At 35.9% G+C, this 21,537-nt stretch overlaps 1 protein-coding gene across 1 annotated transcript in view; it reads right to left on the bottom strand.

The window, feature by feature from the left end:
* Positions 1–2,504: 2,504 nt before the first annotated feature.
* The window catches only part of Plekha5 (pleckstrin homology domain containing A5), a 261,754-nt gene continuing 242,721 nt past the window's right edge, over positions 2,505–21,537 (bottom strand). Inside the window, 7 exon segments of the mRNA XM_047550136.1 lie at positions 2,505–3,420; positions 5,410–5,512; positions 6,970–7,115; positions 8,735–8,859; positions 9,472–9,609; positions 11,189–11,398; positions 18,076–18,194. Coding sequence (XP_047406092.1) covers positions 5,418–5,512; positions 6,970–7,115; positions 8,735–8,859; positions 9,472–9,609; positions 11,189–11,398; positions 18,076–18,194 — 833 coding nt within the window. The 3' untranslated portion in view covers positions 2,505–3,420; positions 5,410–5,417.

Below are 21,537 nucleotides of genomic sequence, written 5' to 3'. Positions count from 1 at the left end.
CTTGAGAGGAAGAGGCAGGAGGATCACAAGTTCAAAGCCAGCCTCAGCAGCTTAGGGAGACACTGTCTCAAAATAAAAATAAAAAATGGGTTGGGGATGTGGCTTTCTGGTTAAGCGCCCCTGGGTTCAATCCCCCCAACCCCCTGTTCCAGGTGTTGAAGCTAACACAGAAGAGAGGACAGAGGACATAGTTTAGGGAGCCTTAGCTTTCTAGACCTTTGCATGTCAGTTTCCATAAATGATTCATACCCTGCAGGGTCTGAGAAGGTCCTGGAGTTTCTGGATGGTGGGGTTTCAATTCAAGGAGCAGGTAGGTTCGAGTCCCCAGCACTGGTAGTTTGCAGAAATTCGAAACAAACAAAAGAAACCAATTCAAGGAGCAGGTAGTAATGATCTGCAAAAAGCATCTTCCTTGGGAAGATGTGCTAAGATCTTTTTCCTTCAGTACTGGGATGGAAGCACTTATAACAGGTTATCTATGCTGACTTAGTGTTGGTATTTTCTTTCTTTCTTTCTTTCTTTCTTTTTATTCCCCCCATACTGGGGGACTAAACACAGATGCACTTTACCTCTGAGACACATCTTCAGCCCTTTATATTTTTTATTTTGAGAAAGGGTCTTGCTAAACTGCTTTGGGCCTTGCTAAGTTGCTGGGATGACAGGTGAGCACTAGCACACTAGCATATTGTTGATATTTTCATCTGTCTTTCTGAAATGTTGTAGAGTCACAGTAGCAATTTGGGAGGCTGAGGTAGTAGGATCAAAAGTTTGAGGCCAGTCTTGTCTCAAAATATTAAAAAAGGGCTTGGAATGTAGCTCAGTATTAAAATTGTCCTTGGGTTCAATCCCTGGTATCAGGGTGGTATGGGGAGAAAAAAAGAGAAACAAGTATTTCACACTGCTTTCTCCAAACTCTAGTATTCCAGGATCCTAATAAGGAATATGTGTGTGTGTGTGTGTATGCATATATATCTTTACATATATATATATATATATATACACACACACACACACATACACATATATTTCCTTCTTGAAATAGTTAAAGAATGTTGGGAGCTGAAGGTACAGATCAATGGTAGAGTGCTTGCCCAGCATGCATGAAGCCCTGGGTTTAATCCCCAGTACTGCAAAATATACAAAAAAGTTGTGTTTAATAAAACCAAAGACAACACAGAGATACACCCTCAAAGATAAAATAAAACCCCCACAAATTCCAAAGAATATCATAAAGCCTTCCAACTGACACCAGACCTTGAAAAATAATTATATCATGATTAAGGGGAAATAATGCAATCCACCACCACCACCAACAACAAAAAACCCCAGGATAAAAAAACTAAGATGAAGTGGAAATAATAATTTGAGAAGACTTTTCTGTGACATGTGACATCTTTAGATATATACACCTTTTTTTTTTTAAATATTTTTTTTAGTTGTAGACAGACACAATATCTTTATTCATTTCTTTCATTTTTCAATGTGGTACTGAGGATCCAACCCAGTACCTCACACAGGGGAGGTAAGCGCTCTACCACTGAGCCCCAGCCCTAGCCCCTATCCACCTTTTAATAATAAGAAAACTAAATATTCTCCATTTATTGTTTCCATTTACTTCCTACAATTCAGACTATTTGCATTTCATCTTGCATGTTTCTTTTTGGAGCAGATGAATTTTTATACATCTGCATTTTGTATCAAATCTAAATCCTCTTTAGTATAATATGAGGTGGGGGTGGGGAGTGGAGACTGACCAGTGCCAATTTCGTTTGAGCCATTCTATATAGGAATCCAGAAGCATCAAATTTCCTTGTACTCTGGGAACAATATATAGCATGCATAAAAGGTTACAAAGGAAAGAAAATGTAATTGATTGTGAAGAGCGTGAACATCTGCAAAGAATGTATTGTAAGAGAAAAGATCTCTGAGTCCTACTTACGATGAAAAAGTTTCTATTTACCCATGTCAGAGAAATAGCCCTCTCTGCTCTACAAAACCCTCTCAAAGTCCAGTCCCTAATCAGAGCAGGCCTGCAGATAGATGCTTGAAACTACTTTTTAAAACTTGGAAACAAATGGAAATATTGTAGAAGAATTCATAAAAATATAAATTTGCCCATTGGTAATAATATATTTAGGAGGATATATTTAGTAGGAAAAGTAAGAAAAATTATATGTTGCCCCAAATCCTGTCATTAAATATAACATGGTTATGGCCAGCAAGCCAATTTATCTCTTTGGGCATCAAGTTCCTCAATTTTGACATGGGAAGGTTGGACAGACAAGGTCCTTTTACGATATTGTCTAAGATAATGAGATTAAAAGACTACTTTTTTCTTTGAGAAATCTCTTAAATCTCAGACTTTCTTACCCCCTTTTCTTTCTGGTGCTGTGTATTGAACCCAGGGCCTTGTGCATGACAGACAAGTGCTCTACTCTGAGTCACATTCCCAACTCTCAGACTTTTCATTTTAGTGAAAAGAAAAAAATTCTAACACAAGTGACTTAAGAACATCAACATTTATTTAACATGATAAAAAAGAAATGAGATTATGAACATTTGCATTTAAACAATAGTAAGTAGCCTTTAATACATTACATGTGCTCATTGTATAATATATACACAATGAACATAATTACATTTGTACACAAACTAAGTACTGGATTTGGAAACCTGCTTATTGCTGTACACATCTATTCCAATGAAGTATAAGTCCAGTACTTCAAAATACCTACACTTTTAATTTTTTTTCAAGAAAAGGTAAGCGATAACATTTGTGTTTAAGCTGACAAGAGTGTGGCAGTAACTGCTGACATTGCAATCTGACTGAGAAAGAATTATAGCAGAAAACAGGACATACTTCACTTAGCAATAATAAAATGGCATATTTTAAATATATATATATATATATAAAATTTTTACAAATCAAGTGTGAAACAAAGCACTGCAGTAGCCAAAATCAGAAGCGAAAGAAAGAAAGAAAGAAAGAAAAAAAGAAAGAAAGAAAGAAAAAAATACAGGAAAGCAAGTCTCACTGGAAATAATAACTAACTTTATGTACTGAAAAGCAAAAAGAAACATAAATTCGCTTAGACTTAAGAAACATCAAAATCTGGAAATCAGCAACTAAGTAAGCTCTGGCTATAGACTGCACATTAAAAAGCACCTTTACTTATGTGCTTTGAAATCACAGCAGCAAGCTGGTGTCAGAATGATAACCTTGAGATTACGGAGTGTACATATGGGCCATTAAAGCTGTTTTGGAATAAACATTTTCCAGAAGTGATAAAATGATGCTCTGTGGTCAAAAGCATCAGAACTATGAATTTCATAGATTTAAAATATACTGTACAATATCTTCTTACATTGCCAAAGGTCCATGTCTTTAGCTCTGAATGGTTTCAACAGAAGTCAGTATAGCTGAAAAATAAGAGAGGGAAAATTACTTTGACACCTGCAAAGCTGATGAATGACCATGTCCCAAAGTAATGCACAAAGATAACAATAGAACCAACAAGCATGGCAATGAAAATTCTAAAACATAATACCATTAAATGCCATTTTTCTTTATTTCCATAAACCTAATTCACAAAGTGAAGAAACATAATGCAATTAAAGCAATTCAGAATAAAAAAAATGTATCCACATTTGTTGCTGAATCCAAAGATCAACAAAATAAACAAAGGTTTGCATAACTTTTCTAAAATATGTAATAATATATCGAGCTATCTACATAGCAATATCATTTGTAAAGCTTTCTGAGTCCTGCCAAAATGACCAGTTCAGAAGGATGACTGATGTACAATGGGAGGATATAAAGTATTATGAGTTTTTATGGCACTAGTTGTTTGTGGTAGCTGCATGACAAAGACACTAGAAAACATCTGGCAACAACTGTGCCTCATTGTGGTATGTAATGCCACATACATTGGCTCTTGGAATAAAATTTAAACTAATACAATGCAGTAACAACTTCAGGAACTTGGAAATGTAATGGAGTTTTAACTCTGATCATCCTTTATTATCAGAATGGTCTGTGTATTATCAAGTTTAAGCTGTTTATCGAATCAAAAAATAAGGTGAATGGCTTTTAATGTACATTTCTTACTAAGATAGACAGATACTTCCTACTAAGTCTTTGCATTGTAGAAATTAAGTAAGCATCATGTTTATTTTTCCTTTGTCTGGTTTTATTCTGCCACTAGTTGCTTTACTTCTAAAGTTTAAGTTTAAAAATTTGTGAGGGAATGAGGCAAGATATAGGCTGTCTGTATTTCCAGCAAATACCTCAAACCTGCACAGTCAGCCAACAACAAACAAAAGCCTCTAGGCTCCAGGTAAACATAATCTCAAATAAAATTTTTAAACATGATAAGACAACATAAAATTTTCTGCTTGAAAAAAGGGACAAAGATTAAAGCTGCTTTAATTAAAATTGTAAATGGATGTAGGTTCCAGAAAATAAGTACTGGATAGCAAGTAAGTAAATATAATCATTTATTTTGAGAATCTAAAATTCAAAGATGATCTTGGTAATAAAGTTCAGAATGTCTGTTTTTGCTGCTTATAACTGGTTAACAGAAATTGATGGTAATTCTAAAGCACCAACCCATGAGAAAAAAAAGACAAATAAGGCATAAAATTTTCACTCTGTACCTCACAGTTTTTCTGAAGAGTAAGAAAAAAGTGCCTATTTGTATCTACAAAATTATATGTAAAAACGAGTAACTGTCTACAAAGATTAAAAAAAGAACTTAGGAACACAAAACTGTTTAAGAAAGGCTTCCTCCTTCTCCCTGTCCCCATCTGTGGCTTTTTCAGTTGCTACCCTGATTTAAATGAATTCAATTATTTAGAAATAATTTCTAATAGCTCTCAAATAGATCTACTAGATATAAATATTCTATCAAGTTGACTGAATCAAAAACAATTTTTGCCCTTAAAACAATTAACAAAAATCATAAAAAAATTTTTGTACTTAAAACAATGAACAAATTCCAATTAGGTAAATATGCCACATTAACTAAAAAAACGTTACATGAGCAACATGCAATGCCTTAACAGCATTCTCAGATGTGACTATGGAAAGGAATGTTCCGTAGAAGCACAGCTGCACAATATTTTGAAGCTTGTTTTGGCACAGACCATTCTCTCCAAATTTTGCTGCTTTTACGGATGATAAAATAAGAGAAAGAGAAAATGCTATCACATAGCAAATCACTGGAAATCTGAGTTACTGCCCATGGTTCAAATACATGGCCTACTTGTTCTGCTAACTACCCCTAATGTATGTCCAGAATTAATCGCAGGTTTTTTTTTTTTTTTTTTAATAACTATACTAACAAATGAATAAAATTCAAGTAAAAACTCTTCAACAGTAAAGCACTAATGTGAAGGGAAATGACATACTTCTGAGACTACACACACATGAAATGTGATCCTTCTGTGAGTTGCGGCTGAGTGGATGGAACTGGCGATGCCGAGGACTCAGGAGACGGGGACAGACTTTTCACTAAAACACACCAAGAAAACATGAGAAAATAAGTACCTTTAAAACATATTTGGAGAAATAAATCCTGATACTGTGATCCCACAACACTCAGAACATGTATTGGGTAGGAAGTAATAATATGTGGGTTCTGTTATGATTTTCTAATAAGGCAACTGAATATTCAGCATAAAGTGTCTCTTGCTACCTAGTTTGAAATTTGTTCCTTTTCTTGTGAGGTTAGTTTTCAGGTGTCTGTCCATGGGTTCTGTTGGGTCTTTTTTAGTACATGCAGCTAAATACTACAGAGATTTAAATGTTACAGGTTTAATTCTCCGAATTAGACCTGCCACCCTATAACCAAGTGGTCAGTGACAAGGAAAAAAAGTAGAACTCTTGTGCATGTTGGCTCCCACGTGATAAAGGTAAAGGAAGAGACAGTGGTTAATATTTGTTGCAAGGGAACAGGACTGCTGAAATCCACATGCATGCTCTATGTATGTGAGAGAAAATGCTCTGTCCAGAACTTTATACTTTTCCTAAGAAGAACAGTCCTGAAAAGTTGAATTGCATTATTCTTACCTTTCTGCAAAAGGGTGGGAGTTAAGGAGGGTAGGATTATAAAGAAAATTTTTCTTTCTTATGAAGTTAAGATAGAAAATTAGAAATATGCACTGGTGCTATGATCCTATCCTATACTCGTACCCTCCAAAAGCCATAAAGAAGGAAAAAGAAGAAAAAATATTTTTGAAGAGTCTAAAAGATAAAATAGCAGCATCCGGATATAGCTTACTGGTTGAGTGCTCAGTGCTTGCCTGTCATGCTTAAGGTACTTAGTTTGATCTCCACCAATGCCCCCCACTTCCACTGAGAGAGAGAGAGAGAGAGAACAAGAACATATAGCACAGAAAAAATAATTTATTTTGTAACATGATATGGATGATGATTTTCTACTATCAAAGAAAAATCCAGATGTGGATTATGGTTGGGGTCAGAGTAAATACATCCATTCTACTAGTTTAAATGTATAATTGTCCACATTTCTCAAAGTATCAAGTTTGTAAATGCTCAGAAATTAGTCTTGAGAACAGGTAAACTTTTCAAGTGCTGAAGGATCTTCTCATTAGAAAAGCTTACCACTTGTGTTATGATTAAAAATCAAAACCAAAATCAGTTAGTCAGTCCCTAAGCTAGAGCAGACTCAATGGCAAGGGTTACCCTTTCCTTTGTTCAATTACACCTTTCCCAAATGTGCAAGCAGGAAGGAAAAGGTTCATTAAAAGGTTCTTAAGTAGCTCCCTTGTTAGAATTTCTACATGGAAACACGTTCAGTGAAACAAGTTTAGAAGTTCATACCACTCTGAATCAGACCTGTTATACAATAACCAAGTGGCCAGTGAAAATTAGAAAAATTAGACCTTTTATGCACATTGCTTTCTAAGTGATAAAGGAAAGAAAATCATGAAACATGTAGTACCTACCTGCCATTGTTTGGTTTTCTCTAGAAATTTCCAGAGTTGGTTCATATGAAATAACAGTTTCTTCCTGTTCATGAATATCATTCTTTGTATTTTCTTCAGGATGAACTTCTGGCTTATGATTTGTGATCTGTATCTCATCTTGAGGGCTAATGAAAATAGATTGGTATTAATCTCATTTCTTTTTTTCTCTTCTAGGAAACTCCAAACAAAAAGATTGGAGCAAATAACATATGAAATCTGCTACTTCAAGTTCAATAATTACCTATACTTTGCCAATCTTGTTTCATTTAAATCTCCCAATCTCCAAACTATTTTTCCCCCCTTGTTCTAGGGATTGAACCCAGGGGCATTTAATCACTGGGCCATATCCCCAGTCCTTTTTTTTTTATTTTGAGACAGTGTCTTGCTAAGTTGTGAGGCTGGTCTTGAACTTGTAATTCTCCTGCCATAGCATGCAACACTATGCCTGACTTGGCACAGATTTTTCTTATCAGACACTGCTAAACACTTCAAATTCAATCTTGCTAGGTATTGAAGAAATAAAGTATAGCTGCCAGATGTGGTGGTATATACCTAATCCCAGCTACTTGGGAGGCTGAGGCAGGAAGATTGCAAGTACAAAACCAGCCTCAGAAACTTAATGAGGTCCTGTCTAAAGAAAAAAAGGTTGGGGATGTGACTCAGTGGTTACATGCCCCTGGGTTCAATCCCTGGTACAAAAAAAAAAAAAAAAAAAAAAAAAAGTATAGTTACTAATAATAGTTCACAACTTCTCTTTAGCACTAATATGTTTTTTTGGAGGGCAAGACTGGGGTTATACACTAAGAAAGCTAGTTAAGCTGAGCATGGTGACCCATGCCTATAACCCCAGTGATTCAGGAGGCTAATGCACGAGGACCAGACATTCAAGGCCAACCTTAGCAACTTAGCAAGACCCTGTCTCCAAAAAATATAAAGGGGCTAGTTAAGAAATGTTGCTAAAAAATAAAAGGAGGGCCGGGGAGATAGCTCAGTCAGTAAAGTGCTTGCCTTGCAAGCACAAGGCCCTGGGTTCAATCCCCGGCACTGCAAAAAAACAACAACAACAACAAAAAAAACAAATAAATAAATAAAAGGAAATCACCATTGTTTTAGGGACTCTCAGACAACCTAGACTTCTGATCAGTGTCTGTCAATACATAGGCAGTGCTGGGGTGCTTATTTTGCTATAGTTTAAGCTGTCTTTTGGCATTATTATTACTGTGACTAATTTTGCAGTGCTGAGGATCAAACCCAGGACCTCACACATGCAAGTGCTCTATCACTGATCACAAACACAGTGCTGGCATCCTTATTTTTTGTGGTACTGGAGTGTGCTGCCACTGACCTACATCCCTAACTCTTTTAATTTTTTATTTTGAGACCACTTCTTCCTAAGTTGCTCGGGTTGTCCCGAAACTTGTGATTCTCCTGCCTTAGCCTCCTGAGTGGGATTATAGGACTGTGCCACCAAGCCTGACTGGCATTATTTTTTAAAGGTATTGCTTAGTGAGTACTTCCCTGCATGTTAAACATAGTGTTAAGTGCTAGAAATGTATCTTCTTATTGCTGTTTTATAAGTGAGCAGCCTGCGGGTTAAGAAGATTATGTAAGTCGCTCAAAATCCTACAGCTCCTAAGTAGTTAAGGTGGGACTAGAATTCAGTACTTTTCAACTCTTTAGTTTACCATTTGTAAGCAGGTATACAGTTGTATGAATGATTCCTTTTGTTTTTCTAAATTATTACCTGTATGTAATATCCTCAGACATTTTTTCTTTGTTCCTCTCTTTATCCATTTCTTCCTCAGAATTTATTCCATTTGGCTCAGGTGTGAAAAGCATTTCATGAAAAACATTTTCAGCTCTTTTAAACTACAGAATAAGAAGAAAATTTTTCTTTTTAAAGCATTCTCACATTTGACTTTAGTATTAAAAATGATTCCAAAATGCTTATTAAAAATTTGTCAGCCCAAATTATACCCTATATTGAATATTTATTGACAACAAATTGAGATTTAAGTATATTAAACATTCTACACATTACTGAGTTGCTGGGATATAATATGCTTTGATTGGGTTAACAGTAATTTATCCCAGTGTTATGAATTCTTCTTTTTGGTGGTACTGGTATTAAACCCAGGGATTTTCTACCATTAAACTGTATCTCCAGCCCTTTTCATTTTCATTTTAAGACAGAGTCTCCCTAAATTGTCCAGGCTGACCTCAAACTTATGATCATGCTACCGCAGTTTCAGGACTAGCTGGGATTAGAGATGTGTGACACCATGCCCAACTAATTTATGTTTTAAATTTTCAATATTTTTTATGTGGCCATACATATCAATTAAATTAAAAGAAACCTATCATTTCATTTAGATACATGGTTTCTACGACTAAAAGGAACATACTTTATTTAATCATACTACTTGATCTAATCTTCAAAAATCTATCACTTTGGACTATCTGTCTTAAAATCATCTCTACCTCTTTGCTGATATCCATATTTTGGGGATCATCTTTCAGTTGAACACTTTCTGCTGCAGGAGTTTCATGATTTGTCTTTATATCATTTTCTCTACTGACAGCATCCAATTCCTTAACATCATCATCCCTCCTTCGAGTCTGCCCAAAAGATACAGCACTGTTAAATTCATACTGTACTTGCATGTATTTTATTATCTGTTAGTTTGAAAACAAAACCAAACCAGAACAACAAAAATAAAAACAGGGCTGAATCTCTATTCACAAGGAAGTTTTCTATGAAAATCAACAAAGGAAATATACATTTTTCTCCTCTTCTATTTTCTTTATTATCCTTAGCACTGGGGATTGAACCCAGGGGTGCTTTACCACTCAGTTCTATCTGTAGCCTTTAAATTTTGAGATAGGGTCTAACTAAGTTGCCCAGGTTGTCCTGGTATTGTAATCCTCCTGCCTTGGCCTCTGGAGTAGCTGGGATCACCACACCCAGCCCATCTCTTAAACCGCCCACTTAGTAATTTGGAAAATGTGCCATTATTCAACTGTCAGTTTGTTTCTTTTCTATTAGCAAGGCCTGTTTTTTGATTACATAGAAAGTGGATGTCTATTAGGTCAGAAAAGCACATTTGGAAAAAGTATATGCCACAGGCATATAGTTTATGCCACTACACAGGAACTCTACCCATAGGTGACTACCGTGTACTAATAGGGATAGGCTAGAAAGAAGCTACTGAAAAAGCACTAGACTGCCATTTCTGTTCATACTTATGAAGAGGGGCAATTTGAAACAAAAAGAAAGAAATGGAATGGTGATACTTTTTAAGGCTAAAACTGAGACATGAAAGATATCTGACTTAGATTGTCTATTCAGAAGTCCTTTCCTGCTGTAGTTTATTTATTTTGATACTGGGGATTAAACCCAGGGGCACTTTACCAGCTACATCCTCAGTCCCTTTTTTGAGACAGGGTCATGCCAGTTGTCCAAGTTGGCCTGACTTCAAACTTGCAATCCTGCTGCCTCAGCTTCCTGAGTCACTGGGATTACAGATGTGTTCCACTACACCCAGCTTCCTGTTACAATTTAGGTTATCATAAATTAGGACACAGAGAATTACACATTTTATTGAGAGGGAAATTGGGGACTATTTTGGTAATCTACATGTCTCTTTACATTTGTTGAAAATTTTTTTTATCTTCTTAGTGTCTCTATGTAGTATATGGTTAAAGTTATACCAGTGGATTACAGTTAAGAACATAAAATCCACACAGGTACCAGGGTATCCAAGGAATATTTTGGCTCTCATCACTATCAGCCCAGTGTTATTTTCATTTTTAGTAAGTTGTCTCACCTTATTATTTTAAGAATTATATAATACAAAATAACAATTTAAACTGGGTGCATTGGTAATCCCAGTGACTTGGGAGGCTGAGGTAGGAGGATCTCAAGTCCAAGTACAGCCTCAGCAATTTAGCAAGGTCCTACGCAACTTAGCAAGACCCCATCTCAAAATTAAAAATAAAAAGGGCTGCAGATATTACTCAGTGGTAAAGCACCCCTGGGTTCAATCCTCAGTACCCCCTGAAAATGAAAACAAACCCCTCCCACAAAACTATTTACACTGTAGATATTTTGGAACTCATTAATCATATAACTCTATTATTCTAAAATTCAAGTGGTTTCAGATTTATATACAAGAGTAATCAAAAGCAGCTGATGTACCTGAGTAACCCTGAATGGATTATCCCTTAAATTAGAAGGACTTTGTAGGGGTGACTGGTCTAAAGCACCAATAACATTTAATCCTTTCTTCTTTTCCCTTAGGCATGCTTGCTGATGTCTTCTTATTCTTTCCATTTGTTCTTCCACAGTCATCCTAGGTCGAGTACTTTCTGCCAAACAGAGCTGTTCCACTGCACTTCTTGGTCTTTCCTAGAAATTAAAATAAACACATGAATGTATAGAGTAACTTCTGCAAAGTATGATGAACAATGTTGTACAGTGTGCTTATTTATTTTGTTTTCAAAATCAAAAGTGGAAGCTGAAGCTGGGTGCAGTGGCACATGCCTGTAATCACAGCAACCTGGGAGGCTAAGGAAGGAGGATCAACGTTTGAGGCCACTCTCAGCAACTTAGTGCGACCCTGTCTCAAAATAAGATTAAAAATAGGACAGGATGTTGCCCAGGGGTTCAATCCCTGTACTAAGGGGAAAAAAAAAAAAAAAAAAAAAGTAGAGGTTTTAAATATCAATAGGGTAACACCAGAATGCAGATTAAGTTATTTTATCCTTAACTGATGATTGGTAATACATGATCAATTATGGAAAGGAAGAGAAAAAGGGAGGATATAAGGGAGGGAAGAGAGAGAGAAAGAGTGTGAGCATACATACACGATGTATTTTCTGGGTTTAAAAAATAAAAACAAAAGGGTATGGCTCCTCTGGAGTTAAGTTCTAAAATAGGAAAGTGAATAAAACTCAAACTAGAAAAAAATCGGGTGGGAGAGAGGAAGAGAATGACTTAAATATGAGAGATTTCTTTCATTTTAATGAAAATTTATTGCAGTTAGTCACACATTTACTGGGAATTGATTAGTCAAGGAAATAACCTTTGATGTTTTATGATCAACAGGAGAATTATGGAAGTATTTATTTTCTATAAATCAAACTATCATATTTGAAAACATTTTTTGTAAAGTTATATATACAGCTTATTTTTATGGTTTTCCAAACTTTCTATTTCGTTTTATATAAACTGAAGGGTTTAAAAATATTAGTCACAAAAAAGGAATGAAAAATTTTAGCTTATTTTATATTATATAAAGAGTAAGCATATTCTAGAATCTGTAGAGAAGAGTCCATAAGGTTCCTTTGTGTCTTTTGGTCCGAGTTGGCAGGAACCAACTGAGACAGTAATGCTGGAATTTTTTTTTTAATAGATAAAAAAAGCTTTTTATTTATGTATTTATTTATTAGTATAGCTTTATAGTTTTACATAGAAGTTGGGTTCATTTTGACAAAAATCATACATGTATAGAATTAAAAAAAATTTTTTTTAGTTGTAGATGAACACAATACCTTTATTTTATTTATTTATTTATTTTTATGTGGTGCTGAGGATCAAACCCAGTGCCTCAACATGCCAGGTAAGTGCTCTACCACTAAGCCACAACCCAGCCCCACATGCATGGAATTTAATTTATTCCATTTCAGTCCCCATTCCCTCCTTTTCCCTCTCTCTTATCTCCTTTCTCTACTGATCTTCCTTTTACTAGTTTATTTATTTTTTATTGTGCTTCCCATGTATACGTAAAGGTGATATTTCCTGTGTTATATTTTCACATGCACACAATATGATTTCGTTAAATTGATTCTGCATTTCCTCCCCTTTCCCATCTCTACTTCTTCCCCCTTGATCTTCTATTTCACTGATCTTCCTGTATCTTTATGATATCCTATTATCCATGCCCTTTCTTTTCTTTATTTTGCTATAGTTTCTACGATATGAGAGAAAATATTCAATCCTTGATTTTCCGAGTCTGGTTTATTTCACTTAGCCTAATGTTCCCCATTTCCATCCATTTACTAACAAATGCCATAAATTCATTCTTCCTGGTGGAGTAAAACTCCAGAGTGTGTATCAACATTTTCTTAATCCATTCATCTATTGATGGGTATCTGGGCTATTGTGAATTGTGCTGCTACAAACACAGAAGTGGGCTGTTATTGCTATTGTATGAGTGGGTAATATGGTGGTTCCATTCCTAGTTTTTTTTTTTTTTTTTTGATTCAGCGATTGAATCCAAGTCTACTCAGGCATTCAGCTACCTCTCCCCAGCCCTTTTATTTTTTAATTTAAAAAAAATTTTTAGGGCTGGGGAGATAGCTCAGCTGGTAGAGTGCTTGCCTCCCAAGCACAAGGCCCTGAATTCGATCCCCAGTACTGCAAAAAAAAATTTTTTTTTAGACAGGGCATTATTAAGTTGCTGAGGCTGAATTTGAACTTGTGATCCTCCTGCCTCAGTTTCCTAAGTCACTAGTCCATTCCCAGCTTTTTTTTTTTTAAGGAATCTTTATACTGCTTTACAGAGAGACTACTAATTTGTAGTCCCACCAGTACAGCAGTGTACCTTTTCTCTCACTTCCTCATCAGCATTTATTATTATTTATATTCTTGATAACTGTCATTCTAACCAGAGTGAGATGAAATCTTAGTGTTCTCTTGATCTGCATTTCCCTGATTGCTAGACATGTTTCATATGTTTGTTGGCCATTTGTGTTTTTTCTTTTGAAAAATATGTTTAGTTCCTTTGCTTATTTATTGATTAGGTTATTTGTTTTTTGGTGTTAAGATTTTTGAGTTCATTCTGGAATTGATCCCCTGTCAGAGGTACAGCTGACAAAGATTTTCTCCCATTTTGTAGGCTCTTTCTTCACATTCTTAATTATTTCCTTTGCTGTGTAGAAGCTTTTTATTTTGATGGCATCTTGGTTTTATTTCTTAAATTTTAGGGGCCTTGTTAAGGAAGTCAGTGCCCGAATCAGTACGATGGAGGGTTGACCCTGTTTTCTTCTAGCAGTTGTAAAGTTTCTAGTCTAATTCCTAAGTCTTTGATTAACTTTGATTTAACTTTTGTGCAGGTTAAGAGACAAGAATCTAGTTTAATTCTTCTAAATATAGATATCCAGTTTTCCCAGCACCATTTATTAAAAAGGCTGTTTTTTCCTCCAACATATATTTTAGTAGCTTTGTCAAGAACCAGATGGCTTGAGTATGTGGGTTTGTCTCTGGGTCTTCTATTCCATTTCATAGGCCTTAATATCTATTTTGATGCTAATACCATGCTGTTTTTGTTACAATAGCTCTGTAGTATAATTTGATTGGGGGGTGGGTACTGAGGATGGAACCCAGAGGTGCTGAGCCACCTTCCCTTTTTATTTTATATTTTTATTTTCAGGAAGGGTTCCAATAAGTTGCTGAGGCTGACCTTAAAGTTGAGATTTTTTGGCCTCAGCCTCCTGAGTTGCTGTGATTATAAGTGTGTGTCACCACATTCAGCTTACAGTATAATTTGAGACCTGGTATTGCCTCCTGCATTGTTGTTCTTGCTCAGGATTGCTTTGGCTATTTTGGGTTCAGCTTTTGGTAGCATGGTTACTTAAAGACAATATTAATTCTGTCTATCTAAGAACATGGGGAGGCCTTCCCATCTTTTAAGGTCTTCAATTTCTTCCTTCAGTGTTCTATAACTTCAATTGTAGAGATCTGTCACTTCCTTGATTAGATTCATTCAATCATTTTATTTTTTGTGAGGTTATTATAAATGGGGTCATTTTCCTGATTTCTTTCTGAGCAGAATCACTTTTGGAGTGTAGGAAAGTTATTGATTTATGAGTGTTGATCTTGTATCCTGCTACTTTGCTGAATTCATTTATCAGTTCTAGAAGTCTTCTGGTGGAGCTTTTTAGGTTTTCTGGGTATAGGATCTTGTCATTAAATATGGAGTTTTTGAGAATCCAGGACACAATTGTCTCTCTAACCAAGTAGTATAGTTAACTGATGAGATTCTTTTGTCTCTACTACAGTCTGTAAAGTGCCTGTGGGGTAGGAGCTACAGGTCTAATTTATTTTCTACTGTATAGAATATAATGTCCCCCTCCACCCTGCCCCCAGACCTGGGATTAATGCAGGGGTCTTTCACCTCTGAGTTACACCCCTAACCTTTTAAAATTTTGAGTTACAGGATCTCACTAAGTTGCCCAGGGTGGCCTCATAACTTGGAAGTTTTTTTTTTTTTTGTACTGGCGATTAAACCCAGGGGGTGCTTTACCACTCAGTTACAATTCAAGTCTTTTTTATTTTCAGACAGGGTCTTGCTATGTTGGCACTGGTCTTGCTACATTGCTGAGGCTGGCCTCGAACTTGTGATCCTCCTGTCTCAGCCTCCTATAGTAGCTGGGATCACAGACATGTACCACCATGCCCAGCCTGACCTTTTACTTGAAATCCTCTTACCTCACCCTCCTGGAGTGCTAGGGAAATAAAAGGTTTTAAAAAGCTCAAAAAGAAACTAGGAGTACAGATGCAGTGACGCATACCTGTAGTTCCAGACTTAAAAGTTTTGACACAGGTGAACCACAAGTTTGAGGCCAGCCTCAGCAATTTAGCAAGACCCTATCTGAAAAAAAGACTGGGGATATAGCATGTACTCAGTTGTAAAGCACCCTGGGTTCCATTCCCAATGCAACAAAACAAAACAAAACACCTAAAAGGTAAAAGTCTTAATGTGCAGAAGAGAATGAATGATTACAAAGTTAACCGTGTTAGCAGTATTTCCCTATAATTTTTATTTATTTATTTATTTTTTGGTACTAGCGATTGAACTCAGGGGCGTGTAACCACTGAGTCACATCCCCAGTCCTTTTAAGTTTTTATTTTAAGACAGGGTTTTGCTAAGTTACATAGGGTCTAGCTAAGTTGTTAAGGCTGGCCTTGAACTTGTGATCCTTTGTCTCAGCCTCTGGAGCTGCTGGGATTACAGGTTTGCACCACCATGCCCAGTCTATCATGTTTAGTAACAACTAATTTGTGTTTGTCCCAAATATTTTCCATGCATATACAAAAATGTTGTCACACTACAACATCCTTTTCCAAGTTACCATTCTGTTTACAACTACTTTAATCTTTCTAAAAGAGCTGTGTTTTAAAAATAATTATTGTGGTTGACCACTTGTCATATGTTTATATATTACTGTTATATTATTTTCCATTAAAAACATAAGACCATGGGCCTGGGATATAGCTCAGTTGGTAGAGTTTGCCTTGCAAGCACAAGGCCCTGGGTTCAATCCCCAGCACCGCAAAACAAAAAAACAAAAACAAAAATAAAAACAAAACAACATAGACCAACAAATTTACAAGGGCTGGGGGTGTAGTTCAGGGGCAGAGCACTTGCCTAACATGTGCAAAGTCCTGGGTTTGATCCCCAGCACCATAAATACAACAAATGCCATTTATAGATGTGCCTCAAATATGGAACTTTTCTGTTCAATACAGTGAAAGCATTTTCTTCTGGCACTGGTATCACTTATAAAGGCCTCTTCTATATCAAGGTTGCCATAATGTCCTATTTTTTTTCTTCCAGTATCTGGGTTAGGTACAAGTCTTTCTTCTAGTATTTAAGATGATTGTAAAATAACATCCATTATTATCATTCTGTTTGCTTTCAACACGCTTTGTTTATTTCTTTTTCTCCTGATTTGCTATTTTACCATTGTAATTAAAAAAGAACCTTTCCAATTTATAAAAATTGCCTACCTCTCTGAATCAATAATAGTACTGTAGAACCATGACCACTAATGTTAATACGGTACATAGCTATTATTTTTATTCCACGATCATTATTTCCACGGTTCTTTATACTTTTGTACTAATTGAAACTCTTTCCTCCCTCTCTCCCTCCCTCCCTTTTATATAGGGATTGAACCCAGAGTGCTCTACCATTGAGTGAAATATCTCTGGGTTTTATTATTTTTTTATTTTGAGAGACAGGATCTTGCTGTTTTCCAGGCTGGCCTTGATCTTGAGATCCTCCTGTGTCACTGGGATTACAATCGTATGCTACGATGCTCAGTTTATGTTTCTTGTATATAAATTCATCATTTTTTTTTACATATCAATATTCTAATTGTAAACAATTTACTATATTAAATTATGACTCTATTACTGTGTATGAATTATAGAAAGCCTCAAGTTAGAAGCAGAAATTTGACAAGGAAGATTGCTTATTAAACTTCCTTATTTCCTCCAAAATAAATTCATGAAGAACATAAAATTTATCATTTTTTTAAACATATACTTTGTAGATGTATATTAATAGCATTCAATAGCCATACATATCAGTCTTTTCTTTTACTTTAAAAATTATCTCATTTAGTAGAGTGCTTGCCTTGCAAGCATAAGGCCCTGGGTTCGATCCCCAGCACCGCAAAAAAAAAAAAAAAAAAAAAAAAAAAAAAAAAATTATCTCATTTATAGAGATGAAAAGTAAAAGTTTGCAGTCCAGAATTCTAGAGAATACTTGGGGGGAAAGTAGTCAAGAATTCTCAGCATCTCCCTGACAATATAAGGTAGGTTAGAATCAGATTGAATGAAATGGAGCTCACATGAAAATGTAAAATATAGGATTTATTTCTCTGTCCCAATTCTCATTTCTCAGACAAACTAGAGGATTACCACACTCTAGAACAATAGCTGAAAGGTCCTGCAACTTAAGGATAGCTAGAAAATCCATTAAATTTTGGATGTCTCCAGGATATATCTGTCAGGCTCATCAAGGAAATTCTTATAGGTATTAAGGGATGAAGTCCAGGGCAGCCATCAAAGAATCCACAAAACTATGGACTACATGAAGGCTGATTAAAAAAGATATCTTGATTAGGTCTGTCCTCTGAGGTGCTAATTTTCAAAATGTAATTTTAAAAAATTACCAAGTTTTTCTTAGAGTATATAAATGGAATTCTGATGAAGGACTATAAATAAAAAGATAAAAGAAAGCAATAGAGATGGTTGAGAATCTAATATCCAAAAGTTAATTTCTAGTTAAATACCGTTCTTAGATCCATCATCTTCTTAGTTTTCCTCAAGGTTACATATGAAGCTATTGTCGAAGATTCTGGTGTTGGTGATTTTGTTCTTGGAGGAACTATTCCAACAGGAAAGTGGGAACCTGAAAATTAAAATGGCATTAAGTTCTATAAAATGTCATTTTATAAACATGGCTTTCTTTTGATATACTTAATTTCTGAGGCTTTTATTTAATTGTGTATTTCTTGTGGTGTTGGGACTAAACTTTGCACATGGTGGACATATACTCTACCACTGAGCTACCTACATCCCAGCCCTCTGGAAGCTTTTATAATCAGAAGGCAAATTTATTATTTGAAAAGAGCCATAAGATAATCAATTATAATACTAGACAAATTTAGGGTTTAATTTAGAAATAAAGTTTTACAGATTGACAGATGACATGAAAACATTAACTGTATATATAGTACTCTCTTTTGTTGTACTGGTACATCTCCATTATCATCTTAACTAGTTAGTCTAATGCACTCATGTAGAACAAATTATGAAAGTTATGGCCCACCATTCAACTGAACAATTTGTTACTGTCCTGTGAATCAAATTCATCAAGAAGGAATAGGGGTTTCTGGTATAACAGACACTATTCGTCAACCAGCTGTTGGTTATTTGGAAATTTTGTTGTTGTTTTTTTTTTGGTTCAGGGGATTGAACCCAGGGGTACTTAATCACTGAGCTATATCCCCAGACCTTTTTATTTTATTTTATTTTCACTTTGAGACAAAGTCATACTAAGTTGCTCACTGCCTCTCTAAATTGCTGAGGCTGGCTTTGAACTTGCAATCTTCCTGCCTCAGCCTCCTGAGCAGCTGAGATTATAGGCATGTAGGATGGTGTCCAGCCCTCAATTCTTTTTTATTTTTATTTTGAGAAAGGGTCTTGCTAAGTCGCTGAGTCTGGTTTTAAACTTCTGATTCTCCTGCTTCAGCTTCCCAAGTCACTGGGATTACAGGTGTGTGCCATTATACCTGGTTGGTTATTTGGAAATTGATAAAGATTCTTGTGTGAACGTTGTTGCCTATTTTGCAATGTCTAGTTCAGTCTGGTTCTACCATGTACTCAGACCCATGGGCTGCGTATCACAATTATCTTCTCCTTGGTTTCTAATATGTTCAGGTTAACTACCAAGATCCCAACTTCATTTTCATGTCATGTCTGGTATCCACACCCAAAATATGGATTCCTGCTGATGCAAATGTAAAGCAAAGTACTAGACCATGAGAGACTATAATATGTTGAACACATTTTTGGCTGAATGATTCCTTTCACAGATTATATCAGAGCAATTCCCTGTTGTATGGTATATTACTTTTGGTTTTTGATTTTAGAATGTTTTAGTATAAATATTCAGGAATTAATTCCTTCTTATTTATTTAATTTTTATAAGGAATAAATTCTACAACAATATGAGATAAGCTCTTCAAGTGATGAGCCCCATTCATTTAGTAATTATACAGTTTAAGAAATAGCATGACTGCTGGTGGCACACATCTGTAAATCCCAGTGGCTCCAGAGTCTAAAGCAGGAGGACTTCAAGTTCAAAGCTAGCCTCAGCATCTTAGTGAGATCTTGTCCCAAAATAAAAATAAAAAAGGGCTGAGGACGTGGCTCAGTGGTTAAGACTCCCTGGGTTCAATCCCTAGTACTCCCCAAAAGCCCCCCAAACCAAAACCCAACCCCTGCAAAACAGCATTACCTTTAACAACCTCTTCTCAAACCTCCCTAATCCTACCTCCTTTTCTCCCCTCAGAAGTTAATAACTGCCAAATTACATGTCTATCTTTCTTTGGCTTTTCTTCAGAGTTTTCTAATGTTGAATCTCTGAAAATAATACCCCAAAGTAAAGGGCTCAGAAGCAAACATTTTCTCTGACCTCCTGCCCTCCTGTTTCTCATTCCACAATTCTCCTTTAATGCACGGCGTTAACAACTAGAATTCTCCTTTCCTAAGACAGATCACAGTAACCAAAACACTTTTATCCCCCAAAGCCAACCATAAAACCTAAACATATATTAGCTACAAAAACAAAACAAAACAAAACTCTGAGTTACACTATTCGAGTAGGTCATAAGATCTCCATTCTGCAAAGGGTATCGCCCCTTATTTGGAAAGAAAGAATGTTTCTCAAAGAGGCCAGGAAAAATCTGAACAGACAGGTCTTACTAGGTTCCCCCTACCTCCCTCATCTATGACTGTTAGGTCAGATTCTTTTTGTCCAATTACAGTTTTACAAGGCTGTCCTTGGTTCACTGAACCTAAGCATAAAATGGATAGCTTACCATTAGGATCTTTAATCTGAAGGCCCTTTTCACTATAAAAACTATCATAATATAAATCTGTTAAGTTTTTTACTTGCTAACTATTTTTTGTTAAAGGGGTGTTGGCTATGACCCTCTAAATTTCTAAAAAAAAAAAAAAAAAAAAACCCTTTAGTTTTGCATATTTTAATACACACGTACACACATATATAAATTTTAAAAAGTCCTGGGGATACAGTTAAGTAGTAAAGTGACCTTAGGTTCAATCCCCAAGTACCTACTGCAACCCCAAGTCAATTTTCAGTAGTTCTAAGTTTTATAGGATTTCTTCCCTTTCTAGGACCAGGAATTCAACCCAGTAGTGCTTTGACACTGAGCTACATCCCCAGCCCTTTTAAAATATTATTTTGAGACAAGGTCTCAGTAAATTGCCTAGGCTGGCCTGGAACTTGTGATCTTCCCGTCTCAGTCTATCGAGTTGCTGGATTACAGTTATGTGTGTGTCCTGGCTGGAGGGTTCTTTTTTATTTTTGGTGGCAATGGGGATTGAACTCACAGCTGAGCATGCTAGGAAAGCACCGAGTTACATCCCCAGCCCTATATGATTTGAAATGAGGACTTCCCACGTTGCCAAAGCTGGCCTCAAACTTGTGATCTTCCTGCCTCAACCTCTTGGGGAGCTAGGATAGCAGGTATGAGTTCATGCATGGTGTTCTGCTTGACTTTTTATAAACACTACATAGCTGTATTTAAAATTTTAATCCAGTTTGACAATCTTATTAGTTTTTTTGTACTGGGAACTGAACCTAAGGCCTCACATATGCTAGGCAAGTGCTCTACCACTGTAATACATTCCCATTCTTAAAATGTTATTTCAAGTGAAGGATTTGGTTTAATCTGTTATAATTTCTTTTGTTTTTGGTACTGGAGATTGAACTCAGGGGTAACTTACTATTGAGCTACATCCCCAGTCCTTTTTATTTTGATACAGGGTCTTGCTGTTTTGAACTTGTAATCCTCCTGCCTCAGTCCAAGTTGTTGGGACATTGCCCAGCTTAATCTATTGTACTTTCTGATACATTTAGATTTATTTCTGCTAATTTAATTTTGGCTTTGCATTTTCTCCTGTTCTTTTGGATTATTTTCCCTTTCTTCTGTTTGCTTCTCTAG

This window comes from Sciurus carolinensis, chromosome 4 (genome assembly GCF_902686445.1).
Source record: "Sciurus carolinensis chromosome 4, mSciCar1.2, whole genome shotgun sequence".
NCBI classification, from domain to species: domain Eukaryota; kingdom Metazoa; phylum Chordata; class Mammalia; order Rodentia; family Sciuridae; genus Sciurus; species Sciurus carolinensis.
Note: the sequence above shows the minus strand (reverse complement) of the source record. Positions and strands in the feature narration are given on the sequence as shown.